Genomic DNA, 20059 nt, shown 5'->3' on the forward strand with positions numbered 1-20059 from the left:
CCACCTATCCTGCACAAAGATGGGTTGTGGGGGCAAAACCCACGCAAACAAGGGAGAATGTGCAAACTCCACATGGTCAGTGAATCTGGGACCGCGGCGCCTTGAGGCAGCAGTGCTAACCATGCTCGACACAAAGTACCACTTACCTTCCCAGACTGCACTCTGGATTTATCCCGCTCGGCTCTGCCTCCGATATGAAGGACCTACCTGCCTTACCTGCTGCTCGCCAATCTGCTCTCTGCCTTGTAGTCACCTGCAGCAAGGCAAGACCACTCACTGGAAATTTGAATGTGACAAATCAAGGGATAAAAAGCACCTCTCCCACCCAGCCTCGAATTCCCAGCTCTCAAACTCGCTCTTCGATGTGTCTCACTCTAATTGCCCTGAGAAAGAAATTCAAATGGTTGGATAGAAATGGCTTTCAAACAGTTTGCATAAAAGGTAAACGACAAAAATGGACCAAGTTTAGTTTGTGAGACAGTCGTCCCTTGACCTGTTGGCTTCCCACATGATCACGGCTCCAGTATGATGGAAATCTCTTCCCCAAGTTGATGGTAAATCAGATGTTGGCAGTTCTCCATTACTGGCAGTGCCACCAAGAGTGATGGCTGCTGCTTTCAGTGCTCCAAGGTCTTGACCAGGGATCATCGCTGAATCTCTGGAGACAGATGGGTAGTGCGGCATGGACGTCTTGGGCAAGGTGTTGTTGGGAAAGAGCGGCATGGGGTGAGCAACAACTCCCCTCAAGCTTTCCCCTTGCTAGGTCCCTCAGTCGGACATATTAGGAAGCGAGCTCCAGGATTTTGACTGAGCAACAAAAACAATATGATTCCAAGTCACAATGGTGTGTGACGTGAAGGGGAGCCTGCATCTACCGGCCATGGTGCTGGAGGTTACAGGTTTGGAAGGTGCTATTGGAGGTGCCTTGAGGAGTTGCCGTAAGACATTTTGTATATGGAGCACACTGCTGCCACTGTGCGCTGGTGGTATGATCCACATGTTGGATTTCTTTGATCTGGTTCAATTATGACACATTGAACTGTATAAACTTAATGTTAATTGAAAAACTAGTGAACTAAAATTGACGAATAATCACTTTTGCACTTGCTATGAATTGATGGATCTTGAGGACAACACCTCTAAGTTTCCTAACAAGGCACGCTATCCTGATTTCAAAATATCACCTTTTCTTTGTTGTCATTGTTTCAAAACCCTGGCACTGCTTACCTAACAGCACTATGCATTTGGCTACACTCCACAAACTCACCAAGATATTCTCAAGCAATTGGGGATCGGCATTGAATGTTGGCCTTGCCAGCCTCTCTCACATCACATGATAAATTTACTATTGTCCTCTAATCCTAATCCCAGCTATACTCAATGTTGAAAAATTACAACTTTTCTTGCAAAACAAAAAGATATGACATGCATTTAGACAAACCTAAACAATTGCTTTTATTAAAATTCTAGAATCTCTTAAATAGGTTTTGAGAACCAGTATACTTGAAAATGAACAAATTAAAGAAGGCACAATCTATTTGCCCAATCCCAAAGTTGCTTTCTTCAGCAACAAAAAGAGCTGTTTTGCTCTTGAATAGATGCAACTATTTGCAGATTCATAGATAAAAGAAAAGTTTGTGAATGCTGAAAAGTTGAAATAAGAATGGAAAATGCATTATCTGAAAGAAAAAAAATAAATGATTGTTTCTGATGAGGGAGACTTACCTTAAGTATTAATATGTCTTAAGTAATTGTTTGGCTGTGTGATACTATGGAATAGCCTGAGGATGTAAATGAAACTGTATAAATGGGGATAATTTTCTTTCCAACCCATAATAAATTTACAATATGTTTCCTGCATTTCTATTATTTCATCATATTGTAAATGACCAGCCTATTGCAGTAGTTGTCCACCTCTTAAATGAGCAATAACACGTGCCAATTATTTTCACTGCTGATTACTTGCTATGTATGTTACAATCTAACACTTTTAAGCTACTACAAAAGATATTCCAAATGTTCTGGTATTCACTTTTCAATGGGATGCAAATGTATTGGCATTTTTCATTTTATCACAAATACTAACCGGTAGATAGATAACTATTTCCAGTGAATGTGGTATATTTGGATTTTCAAAAAGCATTGTGTTATAACATGACAAGAGACCCAGGATCTGCAACATCAGAGTCCCTGTGGCCTAACCTGAATATGATTTACCCAAATGAGATGCAGGTTACCCCCTTTCCCGAGAACTGCTGGGATATAAATACCCCAGCCTGGGTGCGTGAGACCCTTTGGGGAGTAGGAGAAGTGTATAGCAAGAAGAATAAAACCAAACTTTTCTACTTTCAACACTTCCGAGTGATCGCTTGCCTGAGACTTTACACTGGCGACGACGGTCAAGTGGAGCTGCAGGAAATGAATGAAAATGAAATGAAAATCGCTTATTGTCACGAGTAGGCTTCAATGAAGTTACTGTGAAAAGCCCCTAGTCGCCACATTCCGGCGCCTTTTCGGGGAGGCTGGTACGGGAATCGAACCGTGCTGCTGGCCTGCCTTGGTCTGCTTTAAAAGACAGCGATTTAGCCCAGTGAGCTAAACCAGCCCCAGCAGGAGGCACCATATCCTCTGGACCGTGCCCTTGATTTGGCCTCAGGAGGCCTCTGCTCGGGCAGCAGATATGTCATTCATCGGTAAGCTTGAAGGATCCGAGAGTAGGAATTGGACCCAGTACGTAGAGCGAATTAAATATTTTTTTTGTCGAGAGCTTCAAGTTTTTCGGTGTCCAGATTACCAACAACCTGTTCTGGTCTCCCCATGCCGACAATATAGTTAAGAAAGCCCACCAACGACTCTACTGTCTCAGAAGACTAAAGAAATTTGGCACGTCGGCTACGACTCTCTCTAACTTTTACAGATGCATCATTGAAACCATTCTTTCTGGTTGTATCACAGCTTGGTATGGATCCTGCTCTGCCCAAGACCGGAGGAAACTACAAAAGGTCGTGAATATAGCCCATTCCATCACGCAAACCAGCCTCCCATCCATTAATTCTATCTTTAATCCCGCTGCCTCGAAAAGGCAGCTAGCATAATTAAGGACCCCACGCACCCCGGACATATTCTCTTCCACCTTCTTCCGTCAGGAAAACGATACAAAAATTTGAGGTCACGTACCAACCGATTCAGGAACAGCTTTTTCCCTGCTGCCATCAGACTTCTGAATGGACCTTCCTCGTATTAAGTTGATCTTTGTCTACATCCCAGTTATGACTGTAACATTACATTCTGCAGTCTCTCCTCCCTTCCCTATGTACGGTATGCGTTGTCTGTATAGCATGCAAGAAACAACACTTTTCACTGTATGTGACAAATCAAATCAAAAACCTAATTGGGGGCGTCAGATAGACGGTGACCATCCTCTCAGTTTGTGGTGCGGCGACTTACAGCATTATCAAACGTTTAACTTTTCCCGACACCCAACAATCGCCAGTTCGCAGAATTTGTTGCCAATCATTTCGACCCGACACTGCCACTAATCGTTCACCATTTTTGTTTCTACATGGCTTCTCAACACCAGGACAAACCCATAGTGGAACTCCTGGGCCGGCTGCGCAAGCACGCTGAGTTCTGCGAGTTCGGGATCAGAGATGGGGCGGGCCAACAACGTTTACTGAGGGAAACTGATCTGGACCTGAAAGAAGTGACTGTGATAGCTTTGTCCGGGAGGTCGCAGAACGCAGTGTCCAGGAGCTCCAAGAGATGGCTGTCCTGAACCTTGGTCACCCAGCAGAGAGCGATCGACGAAGTAAAGTGAAGACTGTCTGCCTCCCACTTGCTGACTCACTTTTACCTGTCAAAGTCCTAGTTTCTCCCATGTATGCCTTGCCCTACGGAATTGGGGCTGCCTGGCACACAGAATGGACGATGGTACCGAGCGATCCATTGCGTTCACTTCATACACTTGGTGGCGGAGCGAAATTACACCCAAATAGATTGCTGTTGATGTTTGACGTTAAATGATTCCATCAGTATGTCTACGGCACATATTGATCATAAACCCCTCTTGGAGTTATTCAAAGAGGACAAGGCAATTCCCCCGGTGGCGTCCTCCCGCATTTAGAGTTGGGGTTCTCCTGGCGGTGTACATGTATATTTTGGATCCCCCACACAGACGCTCTCAGCTGCCTCCCGCTACCCACCAGCACACCAACGCTGGCGGCATCAGTAAAGGGAGTCGCTACCTTACATTTCATGGACTCGTTACCTGTAACGATGGCCCAAGTAAAGACTTGTGTGCAGCACGGTGGCGCAGTGGTTAGCACTGCTGTCTCATGGTGCCGAGGTCCCAGGTTCGATCCCGGCTCTGGATCACTGTCCGTGTGGAGTTTGCACATTCTCCCCACGTTTGCGTGAGTTTCACCCTCACAAACCAAAGCTATGCAGGGTAGGTGGATTGGCCACGCTAAATTCCCCCTTAATTGGAAAAAATGAATTGGGTACTCTAAATTTAAAAGAAAAAGTAAAGGCTTGGACGCAGATGGGCCAGCTGTTAGCCAGGGTCTGCCACATCGTGCTGTACGGGACCCAGCATCGTGCACTCCCGGAGGACCTGAGGGAGTTTACCACAAAGTGGCAGAACTCAACGTGGTGGACGGCATCCTGCTGTGGGGTTCCCGAGTGCTCATCCTTGAACTTTATACAGGACCTCCATAGCGAACACATAGGAGTCTCCAAAATGAAAACAAAAAAGTTGCATATGGTGGCCCGGCATCACCGCGGATATCGAGAGGTTGGCAAAGCAGAGTACCCGGTGACAGGAGCACCAGAAACTCCCTCCGGCAGCTCCACTTCACCCATGGGAATGGCCGGGCCAGTCATGGTCCTGCCTGCATGTGGAATTTACGTGGCCTTTCCAGGGGCAATGTTCCTACTCATAGTAGGCACCCATTCTAAATGGCAAGATGTACACCAGATGACGTGCCACCACAGAGTGGCTCAGGCAGACTTTTAATGCTCCCGGACACCCGGAGATATGCGTGCTGGACAATGGCACCGTATTTACTAGTTGGGAGTTTGCGGGTTTTTGAAGCAAAATGGAGTCTGCCATGTCCACGCCACACCTTATCACCCTTCCTCAAATGAGTTGACAGAATATGCCATACAGACATTCAAACCTGGGATGGAAAAACAGACCTCGGGCTCACCAGAAACTCATCTCTCCCGTTTCCTGTTCTACTATAGGACCACACCGCACGCTACCACTGGGGTGACACCCACGGAGCTTTTGATAAGCCGTCACTTGTGCATGCGATTCAACCTCATTTCGCCGGACATCAGCTGGGATGCGTGACCAGTACGAACAGGCCTGTGAGAGAATGCACTGCTGGTAACTCCGTTTATGTCCTGATTTTTACTGCTGGGGCGTTATGGATTCCAGGAATGATCATAAAACGGTCCGTGCCAGTCTTGTATATGGTGCGGGTGCAAGGGAAGTACTCTAATCGGCAGGTGGACCATCTCCGGAGCCGGGTGGAACAGGTACCTGAGGACTGACCATGGATCCCGTGCCCTGTGGTGCCCCTCCCTCCGGATTAGTTGCCCGTGGTACCCAGCCAGGTGGACTCTGAAATGTGGGAGGTCAACCAGTCGAACCAGGAGTTGGAGATGGAGGTTTTGCCCACAGAAACCGACGCAGGTCCGGGGGTGACCACTGAACAGGAGGCTGAGGAACTGTTAGACGTTCGACTAGGAAGTGATGCTCCCCAGGTTGTTGCACACCTGTGAGCGTGGAGGGGCGGATGCCAGATGATCTGCCCTTGGTAAAGAGGGCAAAGGCCCTCCTGTCAAAATGGATAACTCGTTGAACTGTTTGGTGGAGGAGGGGAGGTGTTATAACGTGGCTTGAGGTCCCGGGAGCTACAGCATCGAGTTCCTGTGGTCTCCTGAATACGATTTACCCAGGGATGGGGGCGGGGCTATAAATTTTCTGATGCCACAAAGTTTGTCAGGAAAGTAGGCTGTAGGGAGGGTGCAAAGAGGCTGCAAATAAATGTAGACCAGTTAAATGAGTGGGCAAAAACATGACAGATGTACCCTCGTGTGGGAAAGTTTGAACAATCCACTTCAGGACGAAAAAGTAGAAAATGAATATTTTTTGGTGAGCGAGTAGGAAATGTTGATATCCCGAGGGACCTGGGTTTCTTTGTACATAAATGACAAAAGTTTTTTTGTTATAAATTGAAGTGCCCAATTCTTTTTTTTCCAGTTAAGGGGCAATTTATCATCGCCAATCCACCTGCCTGCACATCTTTGGGTTGTGGGGGTGTGAGACCCACGCAGACACTTGGAGAATGTGCAAACTCCACACGGGCAATGATAAATAAACATGCAGGTACAGCAAGTTATTAGGCAACCAAATGGTCTGTTAGCCTTTATTACAAATTATTTGGAGTGTTCGATTAAAGAAGACTTGCTGCAATTATACACTGCCTTGGTGAGACCTGGAGTGCTGTGTACTTGACATCGAGGGAGTGCAATCACTGGACTGATTCTTGGAATGGTGGTTTGTCCTGTGAAGAGAGATTGAGAAGATTAGGCCTATACTCCCTCGAATTTAGGAGAATGAGAAGTGATCTCATTCAAACATAAAATTCTTCAGGGTAGATGATGAGAGGATGTTTGCCATGCTTGGGGAGTCTAGAGCAAGGTGTCTCGGAATATGGGATTGACCATTTAGGACTGAGACGAGGAGAAATGTCTTTACACAAAGGTTTTTGAACCTTTTGAATTTTTTTAGCTCTGATGGCTTTGGATGCTCAAGACTGAAATTGGTAGAACGTTGAATACTAAAGGAATTGCGGGATATGTGACTGGTGCGGGTCTGCAAAGTTGCAGTAGATCAGTTACGATCTTACTGAATGGCGAAGAAGGCTCAGAAAATCAAATGGTCTTATCTTGCTGTTAATTGTATGTAAATTTTGTTTAATTATATGCAGAACGGCCATTTAATTGGGGTTTCATTTCAACATGTAAAGAGAGACTTGCTGAAACTAGGGTGGTTGAGTTAGAAGGTCTATGCTTGTAATGTTTCACTTTGTAGATAAGTGTAAGACTGAGTAAATATTGTACCATCCTTCACCCGCTGGCTTTGTGGAATAGAACGTTGCTCCTATTTCTTATGTTCTTATGAAAATCCATGATCACACTGCGTTGTGCTGTAATCATGGCATACTAGATTATAAATGCAATTTTAAAAAAAAATAGACTTCTAGATGAAGTTCTATAATTGGACTTAACTCCCAGAGCCTGTCATTCAAGCTACAGAAGCTCAAACACTGCTTTCTTTGATAACTTATTCATACTGGTGTATGAAAACTGTGCACGAGACCACTAAAGGATATATTCAGAATCAAACTAGAAAAACAGGTGATGCTGTTAACCATGTTCACCAACATAATTTTGTCTTTAGGAGCCTGAGAAAATAAATCCAGATGATGAGACAGAAGACACCTTTGAGAACCATGAGGAGGATGATGTTGGAGTTGTAGAAGAGCAGCGTAGTGTAATATTGCACTTACTGTCTCAGCTGAAGCTCGGTATGGATTTGACACGAGTAAGTGCATAGTATAAGAACTTGAAGTATGGTAAGCATAACCATTGGGGTTTTTTTTGAAAAGAGTACCAAATTCTTTTTCTAATTAAGGGGCAATTTAGTGTGGCCAATCCATCTACTCTGCACATCTTTGGGTTGTGGGGGTGAGACCCATGAAAACACAGGGAGAATGTGCAAATTCCACACGGACAGTGACCCGGGGCCAGGATCCAACCTGTGTCCTTGGCCGCACCATGAGGTGGCAGTGCTAACCACTATGCCACCATGCCGCCCAAGTATAACCATTTGTAATATTAACATATTAATATTTGTAATACTTTATTGGCTGTAAAGCACTTTGAGACATCCAGTGATATTGTATTAATTTATAATGATTTATACATTACACAATACTTTTTTCTTTTATTTCATGTATATCATTAAGTATCAATATTTTTGGGTGTGATTGTTACTACTCTGCAACATTTTAAAAAATTCTTGGGAATATGTATTTCCTTTTAAAAGGTACAAAGTTCCCAATTGCATCTGTTTTTCTTGCTTTAGTTTCCTATGAAAAGGTTTATTTGCAGTTTATTTGCATTCCCACTGAGTGTGTTCGATGTTCTGATCACAAGAAGTATTTAAGAACCTGATGACATATTAATAGCTAGAGAAAATATTAATGGCTGAGAGAGCTTTCTGAGCGTAACAGCATAATTATTGTGCTTCCAATTTAAAGATCAAAATTACCTGGCTTATTTATCTGTGAATTAATGGCTGTTAATTAATTAACTACTGTACCAATGATTGAGTCCAGAATCAAAGAATTCAATTACACTAAAAGGCTTTCTGCAAACATATAATTTATTTACAAACTCAAGATTAGAGGGTGTAAAACAAATCAGGAAGCCAAGGTGATGAAACTCAAATGAGCAAGGTTGAGAACATTTGACGAGAAGAATTAGTAGACAGTGACTAGATCAGTGGTATTCACTAGAAAAAGAGTGAGGCTCAATCAACTGGCATATTGGAAAATCTTAATCAGGCCACAAGTAGAATTTGAAAGACTACTTACTGAATCATTGTAATTTATTTCTTCAAAAAGGTGTCTTGAGGTGCAAAACACAAAAACGGCAAGTGTGAACTAACCAAACTCAATATACATTGAGCATAAGCTCTCCATCCAGCTATCCTTTGTTTGGAACTGTTAATGTGTTCCTAAAAAATGGCATGCTAAACAAAAATATGGTAAATGAAAATCACCTTCCATAAAACATGTAATACAGGTGAGTTACGTTCCTGCCCTCTAATATTTATGTTGAAAAACCTGTTGGCTGCCTTGAACCTAACTGGCCCAAAAATCCAGTTGCTAACTGTTTCAACGTAACTTTTTCCTGCCTCTGCCTGTGTTTTGCATTTCTCCTGACTTGCCACCTCACTTGACTTGCTGCTTGCCTCTATCCACCCTGACCCTTTAGCCCTTCTCCTTGCGGAACACCTTCTCGGCTCACTGCTTCCCTCTCCCAAATCCACACTGCAATGGCTCAGAAGAGGTGTGGCAAGAGGATGGAAGCAAGTGAGGGAATGAGCGAGGCTGTGCTTGGGAGGGTCGGAAAGTGAGAGGAAAGCAGCAAGCTGGAGATGCCACTTATTGAATCACGCTGAACTAGATAAACAAAAGCCTGAATTTCAAAAGTCTGAGAATTGTAGGATCAAAGAAAAACTAAGGAATGAGAGGAGTTCTGTTTATACACGCTCATAATAGGAGATGATGAAATAAGTTTCATTTCAATCCAGGTGGATATAGAAAGGTTGGAACACATCGGGTGGTATCTTGGAGCTGGCAAGAACCATTCAGGAGTACTGACAGTTATCCTCCTTCTCCTCCGGTACCATGCTCTTAAGACAGTGTTGGCAACCATGGACTTGGCCCAAGCTTGTTTGGAATGTTCTGAGGTGGTTTGACGCACCTTCTGCTGTAAGGCTGACGAGGAAAAGCTCCCACTCTTACCGCCTACCATTGGGCATATTGGAAGGATTTGCAGGCTTATAATCAACCTGTTTGACCACTTAATGAATGTACATTAGGTTTTTGAACAAAGTATATTTGCCATTATGTACACAGGATACGATATATATATATATATATATAGAGAGAGAGAGAGAGAGAGAAGGACACACACAAACATATCACCAAAAAAAAGTAGTAATAAGAAAGAAATAAAAAATCAAATAAAGTAACTGGTAAGGTATTATGCACCAGAGCTAATGCTGTCCATGATCTCTCAGTGCTAGTGGTGCTTCCAGGTCCCGTTTTCTGCCCTCCCCCACGACTGGTATGTCCAGTCCATCAAGGAACTGTTTCATCCTGGACTCCCCGTTGGGGGCTCTGAGGTGTACAGCCCTTGGTAAAAGGCCTTGAAGGTTTTATTGATCTTTTCTGGTTCTGTTTCAAATGTGCCTCTAGTATCCCTGATTTGTGCAGTTTCTCTGGTGGCTTCCTGCTTTCTCAGCTGGTGTGCCAACAGGTGGCTGGCTTTGCCTCCGTGTTCGTATAGGGTCCCATGTGCCTGGCGGAGTTGGTGTACTGCTTTCCTGGTGGAGAGCAGATCAAAGTTCCTTTGTAACTCTTTCCTCTCCTCCAGGAGCTCTGCCGTCGGGGTATTTACTGTCTACCTATAGTATGGAGTCGACCAGCTGCTGCCCAGCCGCCCTTTCCTCCCAACTCTTTGCGCTTTGAAAGCGATGATTTCCCCTCTTAGTACGGCCTTTAGCGCTTCTCAGAACGTGGAGGGTGAGACCTCCCCGTTCTGGTTGTTTTCCGTGTACTCTGCTATGACCCGCGATATATTTTCGTTGAAGGCCTTGTCAGCTAGTAGGGCAATGTCCAACCTCCATGTGGGGCGTTGGGCCCTGCCCGTCTCCAGCCTCACGTCCATGTAATGTGGAGCGTGGCCTGATATCCGAATTGCTGAGTATTCCACTTTGTCCATCCCCGGAAGCACCGTTTCCCCACCACAAAGAAGTCAATTCTGGTGTATACGTTGCGTACTGGGGAGAAGAAGAACTCCTTCTCCCCTGGGTGGGTGAACCTCCAGGGGTCCACCGCTCCCATCTGTTCCATAAAGTGACTTGAGTTCCCTTGTCATGCTTGAGGTTTTCCCCGTTTTGGGGTTTGATTTGTCAGTCATTGGGTCCTGTTCACAGTTGACGTCCCCCCCCCCCCCATGATTAGTTGGTGCGTCGCTATGTCAGGGATTTCTGCCATGGCCTCCTTGATGAAGCTCGTGTCGTCCCAGTTGGGCGCGTACATGTTAACTAGTACCACCAGTGCCCCATCCAGGGCCCCGCTGACGATGACATACCGTCCCCCGGGTCCGTAACTGTCTTTGTCGCCCTAAACATCATCCTTTTGCTGATCAGAATTGCCACCCCCCTGGCCCTTGTCCCATAGCAGGAATGGTAGGTTTGTCCCACCCAGCCTTTTCTTACCCGCAGTTGGTCCTGCTCCCTCAGGTGTGTCTCTTGGAGGAAGACTATGTTGGCCTTCATATTTCTTAGGTGGGTGAAGACTCTGGATCTTTTCACTGGGCCGTTGAGTCCCCTTGCATTCCAGGTGACTATCCTGGTGGGGGGGCTTCTGTCCGCTCGCTCCTGTGGGATTAACCATACTTACCTGGTGGACGCGCCCGTGCCCTCCAGGGTTTCCCTTTTGTTAGGGGGCCGTCCAGGATGGCCGCTGTCACTGCTCTCTCCATGCGGTCGGGCCTCTGCGCTCCGAGGTTTCCCTTTGTCCAGGGGGCACACGACATGGCTGGCCACTGTGCGTCCGCCCCGCGGGTAGCCCCCTGCACTCTGGGGTCTCCCTTCTCCCAGAGACCGTACTGGGTGGATGCTTGCAGCAATTCCTTGTTCCGAGCCCTTGGTTGTGGCACTTTGTAGCACTATTGCTATTCCTTTTCTAGCCTTGTTTGTCTCTCCTTCCCTGTCGTCGTCCGTCACCCCCCCCGGTCATTTCCTTTCTCTCCCCCCCCCCCCCCCTTTTCCCCCCTCTCCTGTATACCCCTCCTTTCCCCGTTTGCTCTCCCGCCTCTGTTGAGTGGTCCCCCCCCCCCCCAAACCCCCGCCTGCCTGCCGTTTTCTGTTGCTCGTTTTAGCCTTAGTTTATTTGCTCTAATTCTGTCACCTTTGCTCTTGAGTCGCCAGGTATCTTTCTGATACCGCCACGTGGTTCAAGTCCGAGTAATGATTAATAATCCAACACACTGCTTAGTAAGAGTTAAATCAACGCTCATTTTTTATATACAGCAATTAATACTTATACATTAATTCTACTTCTAAACTACTACCTACCACTAACAGGCCAATACTTAACTTTGGAAATGGCCCGCCAGGTCAGGGAAACGACTGGCCTTTCGAATGGGTTCTGAGCCTGCGGGATTCAAAAGCTGGTACAGGTCGATAGTCAGGAGTGTCTATCTGGTAGCGATCGTTGGAGTAAAACTTGCGTTCTCTTTCAGCAAGGGCCTCGAAGGGTGTGGAGAGGAGAAGAAGGGTCGAGTTGAACTTGGCCCCTATTCTTATAGTCCCCAGGGCCTTCCCGCCTCTCGGGGGGGACCTTGTACCTGGTTCCAAGTGATTGGTCTTGGTCCCAATCACTTGGTTCGATATTCTCCAATACTGGAGCGATTCCTTGATCGAGGGGTGGTCGTTTACCTTTCTTTGTGTCAGCTCCTGCTGGTGCCGAAAGGTCTGGGTCGGCTTTGTGTTACTAATTTGTAGCAATTGTTCCCGGGGATGGCTGATTAATATGTAGATGGCTGGGGTGTTGTGATGTTGATGGCTGCAGGTATCGGTTTGGTCTGGCTTCTCCAGAGGCGAATACACTGTTTTACCTGCAGCTGTCTGTTTGAGTCCTGTTGGCTGATTTTCCCATCAGCCTCTTCCGTTCGCCATTTTAAATCGGGGTTTGACCATCTAATCGGGAGTCAGCCATTTTACATGGCTACATTTCCCCCCTGTTGGGTCTGCGCTGCGGCCCTGCGTTGTTGCATGCCCCAGCACTAGCTTTCCTGCTAGTGCGGTGTCCCCCCTCTCGGGAGTTACTGCCTCACTTCTCCCTTGCCCGGCCTCTGCGGTTTTCTGCCCGCTCTTCCCCCATCCTACCCTGCGCTCCTCTCGCTTGTTCTCCCTTCTCCGCTACTCTCGTTCCCTCGTGCTGGGGCCTGGTCTCCCACCTGAAGCGGTCCCTCGGACAGTGGTTTGCTTTTTGTTCAGGGTGGACTCGCCGGGGGGGGGGGGGGGGGGGGGGGGGGGGGGGCCTGGCGTTGCCCCCCGCCCCCGTCGGTGTGTTGTTGCCCCTTGCCGGGGCCCCTTATTTCTACCCTAGCTGTTGGTTTTCCACCCCGTGATCCTCGATAAACTTGTTTGCTTCGGCGGGGACTGTGAAGAAATACTCTCTTGGTATGTGAACCAGGGTTTCGCTGAGTACAGCATACCAAAACGCACTTCGTTCTTGTGAAGAGCTGCTTTCGCTCTATTGAATTCAGCCCGTCTCCTGGCGAGGTCAGCCCCAATATCCTTGTATTTTCTAACGAAGTGTCCTTCACATTTTGCCTTGCCCAGAGCAGGATTGTTTCCCTGTCTTGGTACTGGTGCAGTTTAGCTATAACTGCCCTCAGGTGGTCCCTTACCCTGGGCTTTGGGCGCAGCGGCGGTGTGCTCATTTCTGGTGGTTTGGTCGTTGCTGCTGGCTCGGTCCCCACTTTGGTTCGTGCTGCCGCTCGTCCTGCCCCGCGTTCTGCTGCCGTGTGTTGGGGAGCGCCCTCCGGCTCCAGCTCCTCTCGCGCACTTATTTTTTCCTCCCACGGGCCTCAGCTTACCGTCGGTCCGTTTTTTTCCCCTGCTCGTACCTTCGGATGAGCGCTGCGTGGGTTCTTTCTTTTTATATATTGAAAAAAAAACACAAAAAGAAAAAAGACCCCCCCCCCCCTTCCCACACTAAACGAACAAAAGAAATCCGCTGAAAGTTTAGTCCGTTCACGGGAGCTGCCCCGTGCACATCTTCGCCCTACAGAGAGATTTGTTCAGAAGTTAATCACCGAGGTGTGAAAAGCAATATTCTGGACTTCTGATGGTAGCCATGAGCTGAGTGGTCTTCTGAACTCTTTTGCTAGAAATTTATCGTTGGATCTTTTTAACTCTTCAAATGGCACCAGAAATACAGAAAAGTGGACCAGCTGAATCCCAGCTGTAACCCGCACGATTGAGATAAAAGCAAAGAATGAAAGACCCCAACCCCACAACAGGGGGACCCAAGTGACGCAGCAAACCCGAACATGGCAGACCGAGCAAGGTTGCCAACGCCAAACTCGGCGTTGATGGAGAAACTGATGGAGTTTATATCCAGAGTTCCAAAGGCGCAGAGTGGTGGCAAAAGAAGATCACATGTTTGCAATGAAGCCGGCAACAGAGGCTGCGCTGGCCCCCATAAAAGGAGCAACAGACATGGTGGAGCGAAGACTTGAGGACCAAGAAGCGACAGTTTGATAGCTGGAGAAAGTGGCCACCGACCAAGACTAGCAGATCACTTTGCTCGAAGCCAAGGTCACAGGGTTGGTAGCGACGGAGAAGATGCTAAGGGAGAAGGTGGATGACCAATAGACCAGGTCCTGATGACGGAACCTGCGGATCATCGGGTTACCAGAGGGTAAGAGTCCAACGGAATTTATCTGGAAGATGCTCGGTCAACTGATTGGGGAAGAGGGCTTCACTAAACCCCCAGAAATAGACCGGGCCCACAGATCGCTCCGCCAAAATACAAAGTCAGGGAAACCATCACGTGCAATAATTGCCAAGTTTCCACAAATACCAAGGTAAGGATGGGTCCTGAGGTGGGCAAGGAACACGTCATGTAAGTGGGAAGGACTCACCATCCGCATTTACCAGGACATTGGGACCGACCTGGCCAAGCGCCGGGCAGAGTTTAACAGGGCCAAGGTGCAATTCGGCATGTTATACCCGACAAGACTATGGGTCTGCAACAGGAAACACTACTTCAACACTTCGGAGAAGCAAATATGTTTGTGCAGAAGAACGGACTCGGGAGGAAATAATGCGGGAAGCCACATAAGTATAGACTTCAAACTGGGGTGGGTGGGGGGGGGTTAACTGTACTTGGCGGGAGTATGGCCACCAGTTCATCTGGGGCAAGGTTCCGAGGGCGGGAGATTGGGGAGGGAGACTCGTACGGGTTAGGACCATAAGGCACAGTTTTCCAGGGGAGAGCCACCACACTATCACGGAAGTAAAAAGAAGGGGACCCACAACAGACTCCCAAGAGGGAGGGAGTGCCTGGTAGGGAGAAAAGCGTGGAGTAGCACAAAGGTTAACTTGGGCATGCCCATGAGGCAAGTATGGCTGACCCCAGAGGAGTGGGGAGGAGCCCCCCCCCCCCTCCCCCGGTCAGGGAAGTCACCTGGAACATGAGGGGACTGAACGGACCAGTGAAAAGATCCAGAGTCTTTGCCCATCTAAAAAAACCTGAGGACCGACATAGTCTTCCTTCAGGAGATTTAGTTAAGAGAGAAGGACCAACTGAGGGTAAGGAAAGTCCAGGTGGGGCACTCGAAGATGAAGCAGTTCATGAATGGGTGGACATCCCGGCTGTGAGGCGAGGGAAAGTGAAAAAGAAAAGAGAAGCACCGCTGGGTCTGGGCGAGATCATAGAATCCATCAAATCCATGCAATCGGTGAAGGCACCGGGACCGGACCGGTTCCCAATGGGCTTTTATAAAAGATTTGCAGCAGCACTGGCCCACGCCTGCAGGAGATGTTCAATGACTCACTGTCGAGGGGGGCCCTACCACCCACCCTCGCACAGGTCTCAATCCCATTGATTCCAAAGAAAGACAGAGACCCAACACGGCGGGGGAGAAGGACGATGGGGTGCTAACAGTAAGCGGCCCCTATGTAGACGGTGCAGTAGCAACCCTGGGGGAACTAACGAAGAAACTCCAGCTGCCGAATGGGAATGACCTCCAGTACCTGCAACTACGAGACTTCCTCAGCAAGGAGGCCGCAATGTTCCCCCAGCTACCCAGGCACACCCAGTGGACGGGTTGTTAGCACAGGACAAATTAGAGGACAGTACATGTGCAGATATATATGGGCAGTTGTTAGAGGAGGTAAGGCCCCACTAGACGAGACAAGAGAAAAATGGGAAGAGAAACTGGGTATTGAGATAGGGGAGGTCTCTGGAGCGTAGCACTGCACAGGGTGAACTTCACCTCTTCATGCGCGGGGCTGAATCTAACACAGCTAAAAGTGGTGCACAGAGCGTACCTGACAAGGATACGCAGGAGCGAGTTTTCCCCGGAAGTGGAAGACTAATGCGAACGGTGTCAAGGGGGTCAAGCCAACCACTCTAGTATTCAGGTCCTGTCCCAAGCTGAACGGGTTCTGGACCACCTTTTTCAAAGCCATGTCCAAAGTCATGGGGTGAAGATGGAGCAAGACCCTTTAGTGGCAGTCTTCGGGGTGCCGGAGCAGCCAGAAGTCTGTGCGGAAGGGAGCTGACGCCCTGGCTTTCACTTCCCTGTTTGCCCAGCAGAGACTCCTGTTCGGACAGAGATTGGCAGCACCACCCAAGTTTGCAGACTGTCTGGCTGTCCGACCTAGCGGGATTCCTGAGGCTCAAAAAAATCTGGGGGTCGGAGGAAGGGTTCCACTGCAAGTGGAAATAGTTCACCAACATCTACCAAGACCTGTTCGTGACCAGAAGCTAATGAGGGAACATGGGAGGAGGAGGGTAGGGGAGGGTAGGGGAATGAGGATGGAATAACCAGACTGGAGGGGAGGGGTGTAGCATGCATAATTTGGGGAAAGCAAAATGTTTGCACTACACCATGGGCGTGGATGCCCACAAGTAGTACTACAGCAACACATGGGTCCTTAAAGAGTGCCAGGCCTCCAGGCCAGCCTTTTAACACCTTTGGTTTGCCTCGTCCTGTGGAACTGTACGCTAGGACGACCCGACCCCCCCCCCCCCCAGGTTACAACAGAATAATTTGTTGACATCCGTCGTAAACGAAAACTGATCACATTGTTACTATGTCTATCACAAGTGTACATTCTAATCACATTACTTGTATGTTCAGTTCAAATATGTATTTTTTTTAAAAATAGCTCGTCCACTACTCCAAATTGTGCTGGCCCCCAGCTTGGCTTGACCCGGACTTTCACCACCTTAGATACTGTTCCCGCAACTCCCCCCCCCAAGAACCCCTCCAGTGCCGGGCATGACCAAAACATATGGACGTGGTTCGCCGGACTTCCTGAGCACCTCCCACATCTGTCCTCCACCCCAAAGAACCTACTCAGCCTCGCCCCTGTCATATGCGCTCTATGAACCACCTTAAATTGTATCAGGCTAAGCCTGGCACACGAGGAAGAGGAATTAACCCTACTTAGGGCATCAGCCCATAGCCCCTCCTCAATCTCCTCCCCCAACTCCTCCTCCCATTTACCCTTCAGCTCCTCTACCAAAGCCGCCTCCTCTTCTTTCATCTCCTGATATATCGCTGACACCTTGCCCTCTCCGACCCATACGCCCGAAATCACTCTATCTTGAATCCCCTGAGCCGGGAGTAGCGGAAATTCCCTCACCTGCCCCCTCACAAACGCCCTCACTTGCATGTACCTGAAAGCGTTTCCCGGGGGTAACCCAAACTTCTCCTCCAGCGCCCCCAAGCTCGCAAACGTCCCGTCAATGAACAGGTCCCCCATTCTTCTAATCCCTGCCCGATGCCAGCTCTGAAACCCCCCCGTCCATCCTTCCTGGGACAAACCGATGGTTGTCTCTGATCGGGGACCACACCGAGGCTCCCGTCGCACCCCTGTGTCGTCTCCACTGCCCCCAGATCTTTAGCGTTGCCGCCACCACCGGGCTCGTGGTGTACCTTGTCGGCGAGATCGGCAGCGGTGTCGTCACCAGCGCCCCCAGGCTCGTTCCTTTGCAGGATGCCATCTCCATCCTCTTCCACGCCGCCCCCTCTCCCTCCATCACCCACTTACGGATCATTGCCACGTTGGCTGCCCAATAGTAACCACCCAAATTCCGCAGCGCCAACCCTCCTCTACCTCTGCTATGCTCCAGGAACCCCCTCCTTACCCTCGGGGTCTTACTCGCCCACACAAATCCCATAATGCTCCTGCTTACCCTCTTAAAGAAGGCCTTGGTAATCACAATTGGGAGGCATTGGAATACAAAAAGAAACCTCGGGAGGACCACCATTTTAACCGACTGTACCCTACCCGCCAGCGAGAGTGGCAACATGTCCCACCTTTTAAAATCCTCCTCCATCTGTTCCACCAGCCGCGTCAAATTAAGTTTGTGCAGTGCCCCCCAGCTCCCAGCTACCTGAATCCCCAAGTATCAAAAGCTCCTTTCCGCCCTCCTCAACGTTAGGTCGTCTATCCCTCTTCCCTGGTCCCCCGGATGGATCACAAAGAGCTCACTCTTTCCCACATTGAGCTTATAGCCCGAAAAGTCTCCAAACGCCCGTAGGATCTGCATTACCTCAACCATCCCCTCCACTGGATCCGTCACGTACAGCAACAGGTCGTCTGCGTACAGCGACACTTGATGTTCCTCTCCCCCTCGAACCACCCCCTTCCATTTCCCCGACTCCCTTAACGCCACGGCCAAAGGTTCAATTGCTAATGCGAACAGCAGAGGGGACAGGGGGCACCCCTGCCTCGTCCCTCGATACAGCCGGAAATACTCCGACCTCCGCCGGTTCGTGACCACACTCGCCACCGGGGCTTTATACAGGAGCTTAACCCAACTAATAACCCTCCCCCGAACCCAAACCTCCTCAACACATCCCAGAGATACTCCCACTCTATCCGATCAAAGGCCTTCTCCGCGTCCATGGCTGTCACTATCTCCGCTTCTCCCTCCACCGATGGCATCATTATCACATTTAGGAGCCTTCGCACATTAGTATTTAACTGCCTACCCTTTACGAATCCCGTCTGGTCCTCGTGAATCACCCCCGGGACACAGTCCTCAAACCTCATGGCCAACATTTTTGCCAGCAACTTAGCATCTACGTTAAGGAGCGAGATCGGTCTACACGACCCACATTGCAGTGGGTCCTTATCCCGCTTCAAGATCAAAGAGATCGTCGCCTCCGACATTGTCGGGGGCAGGGTCCCCCCCTCCCTTCATTGAAGGTCCTTACCAGCAACGGGGCTAACAGGTCTACATACTTACAATAAAACTCCACCGGGAACCCATCCGGTCCCGGGGCCTTCCCTGCCTGCATGCTCCCCAGTCCTTTAACCAGCTCCTCCACCCCAATTGGCGCCCCCAAATCAGCCACATCCTGCTCCTCCACCCTTGGGAACCTCAATTGGTCCAAGAATCGCCGCTCCCCTCTTTTCCCCCTGGGTGCTGGGACCTATACAGCTCCTCGTAAAAGGCCTTAAAAGCCTCATTCACTTTCACTGCACTCCGCACCGTAGTTCCCCTGCCATCTTTGATTCCGCCTATTTCCCTCGCTGCCATCCTCTTACGGAGCTGATGTGCCAGCATCCGACTCGCCTTCTCCCCATATTAAATATGTATTTTATTATAGATCTGTTATATTCGTAGATACGATTGCGTACTCAAATTATATGTTTGTTTGTCATAAATGAAAATTTTCAATAAAAAGTATTTTTTTAAAAGCAATATTCCAATCCTGAGATTTAGGAATTGTTGGGTTGAAACCTATTCTGTGGTGCTAAAGAACAACAAAGCTTCTTGCCAACATCAGTAAAGAGGCACGAAAGAGTCCCAATTAAGTTCAGAAATGATGTCAACTAAAAGGCACAAAGTGAAAAAAGATAAAAGGTAGAACATTTAAAGTTAATGTAGCAGCTGTTGGTTAAAGTTACAAAATATACAAAAATCTTTTTCTAAAGCAAAAGAAACTGAATTCTCATTGATCTGTTGGAGGATATGGATGAGGTTCAAGAGAAATGCATTCCTCTTGCATTTCAAGAGGAATGAAAATTATATCCACTGAAGCTTCAAACAGTTCAAACTGACATTCAGGTTCGGTCTCCAAATGTTCATTTATGTTGTTTGTGTAGGTTTTTATTAACATAGTGAGTTATGTTATCCTGTTCCCACGTAGCCTCACAGGAGAAAGCAATACCTTGAACTTCAAACTCTATGCAAGTGAAGAAGCTAATTATGTATTTGTTGAGGCTTGCAAGTTGGGATAGCATCGTTGACTTGCTAAATGATTTTGAATTTTCTGTTGGCTGATTTGCTTTGAGAAGGCACATATGGATATTTATTGAGAACTTTGTATCAATTAATTGATTCAGGATGGAGCAGGAAGAAAAAATGCATATGGAAAGCAAATTGTTAATAAAAACATAATTAACTGGATTTATTATTTCACATTTGAA

General features: G+C 48.1%; 1 protein-coding gene across 2 annotated transcripts in view; it reads left to right on the forward strand.

Moving 5' to 3' along the window:
* Window positions 1–20059, forward strand: part of osbpl11 (oxysterol binding protein-like 11) — a 206409-nt gene that overhangs the window by 111581 nt on the left and 74769 nt on the right. For both annotated transcript variants that reach the window (XM_072473183.1, XM_072473182.1), the window contains exon 8: window positions 7472–7615. In XM_072473183.1, coding sequence (XP_072329284.1) covers window positions 7472–7615 — 144 coding nt within the window. The remainder of the gene's footprint in view (window positions 1–7471; window positions 7616–20059) is intronic.

The sequence above is a fragment of the Scyliorhinus torazame genome, chromosome 2 (genome assembly GCF_047496885.1).
Source record: "Scyliorhinus torazame isolate Kashiwa2021f chromosome 2, sScyTor2.1, whole genome shotgun sequence".
In the NCBI taxonomy this organism is placed as follows: Eukaryota; Metazoa; Chordata; class Chondrichthyes; order Carcharhiniformes; family Scyliorhinidae; genus Scyliorhinus; species Scyliorhinus torazame.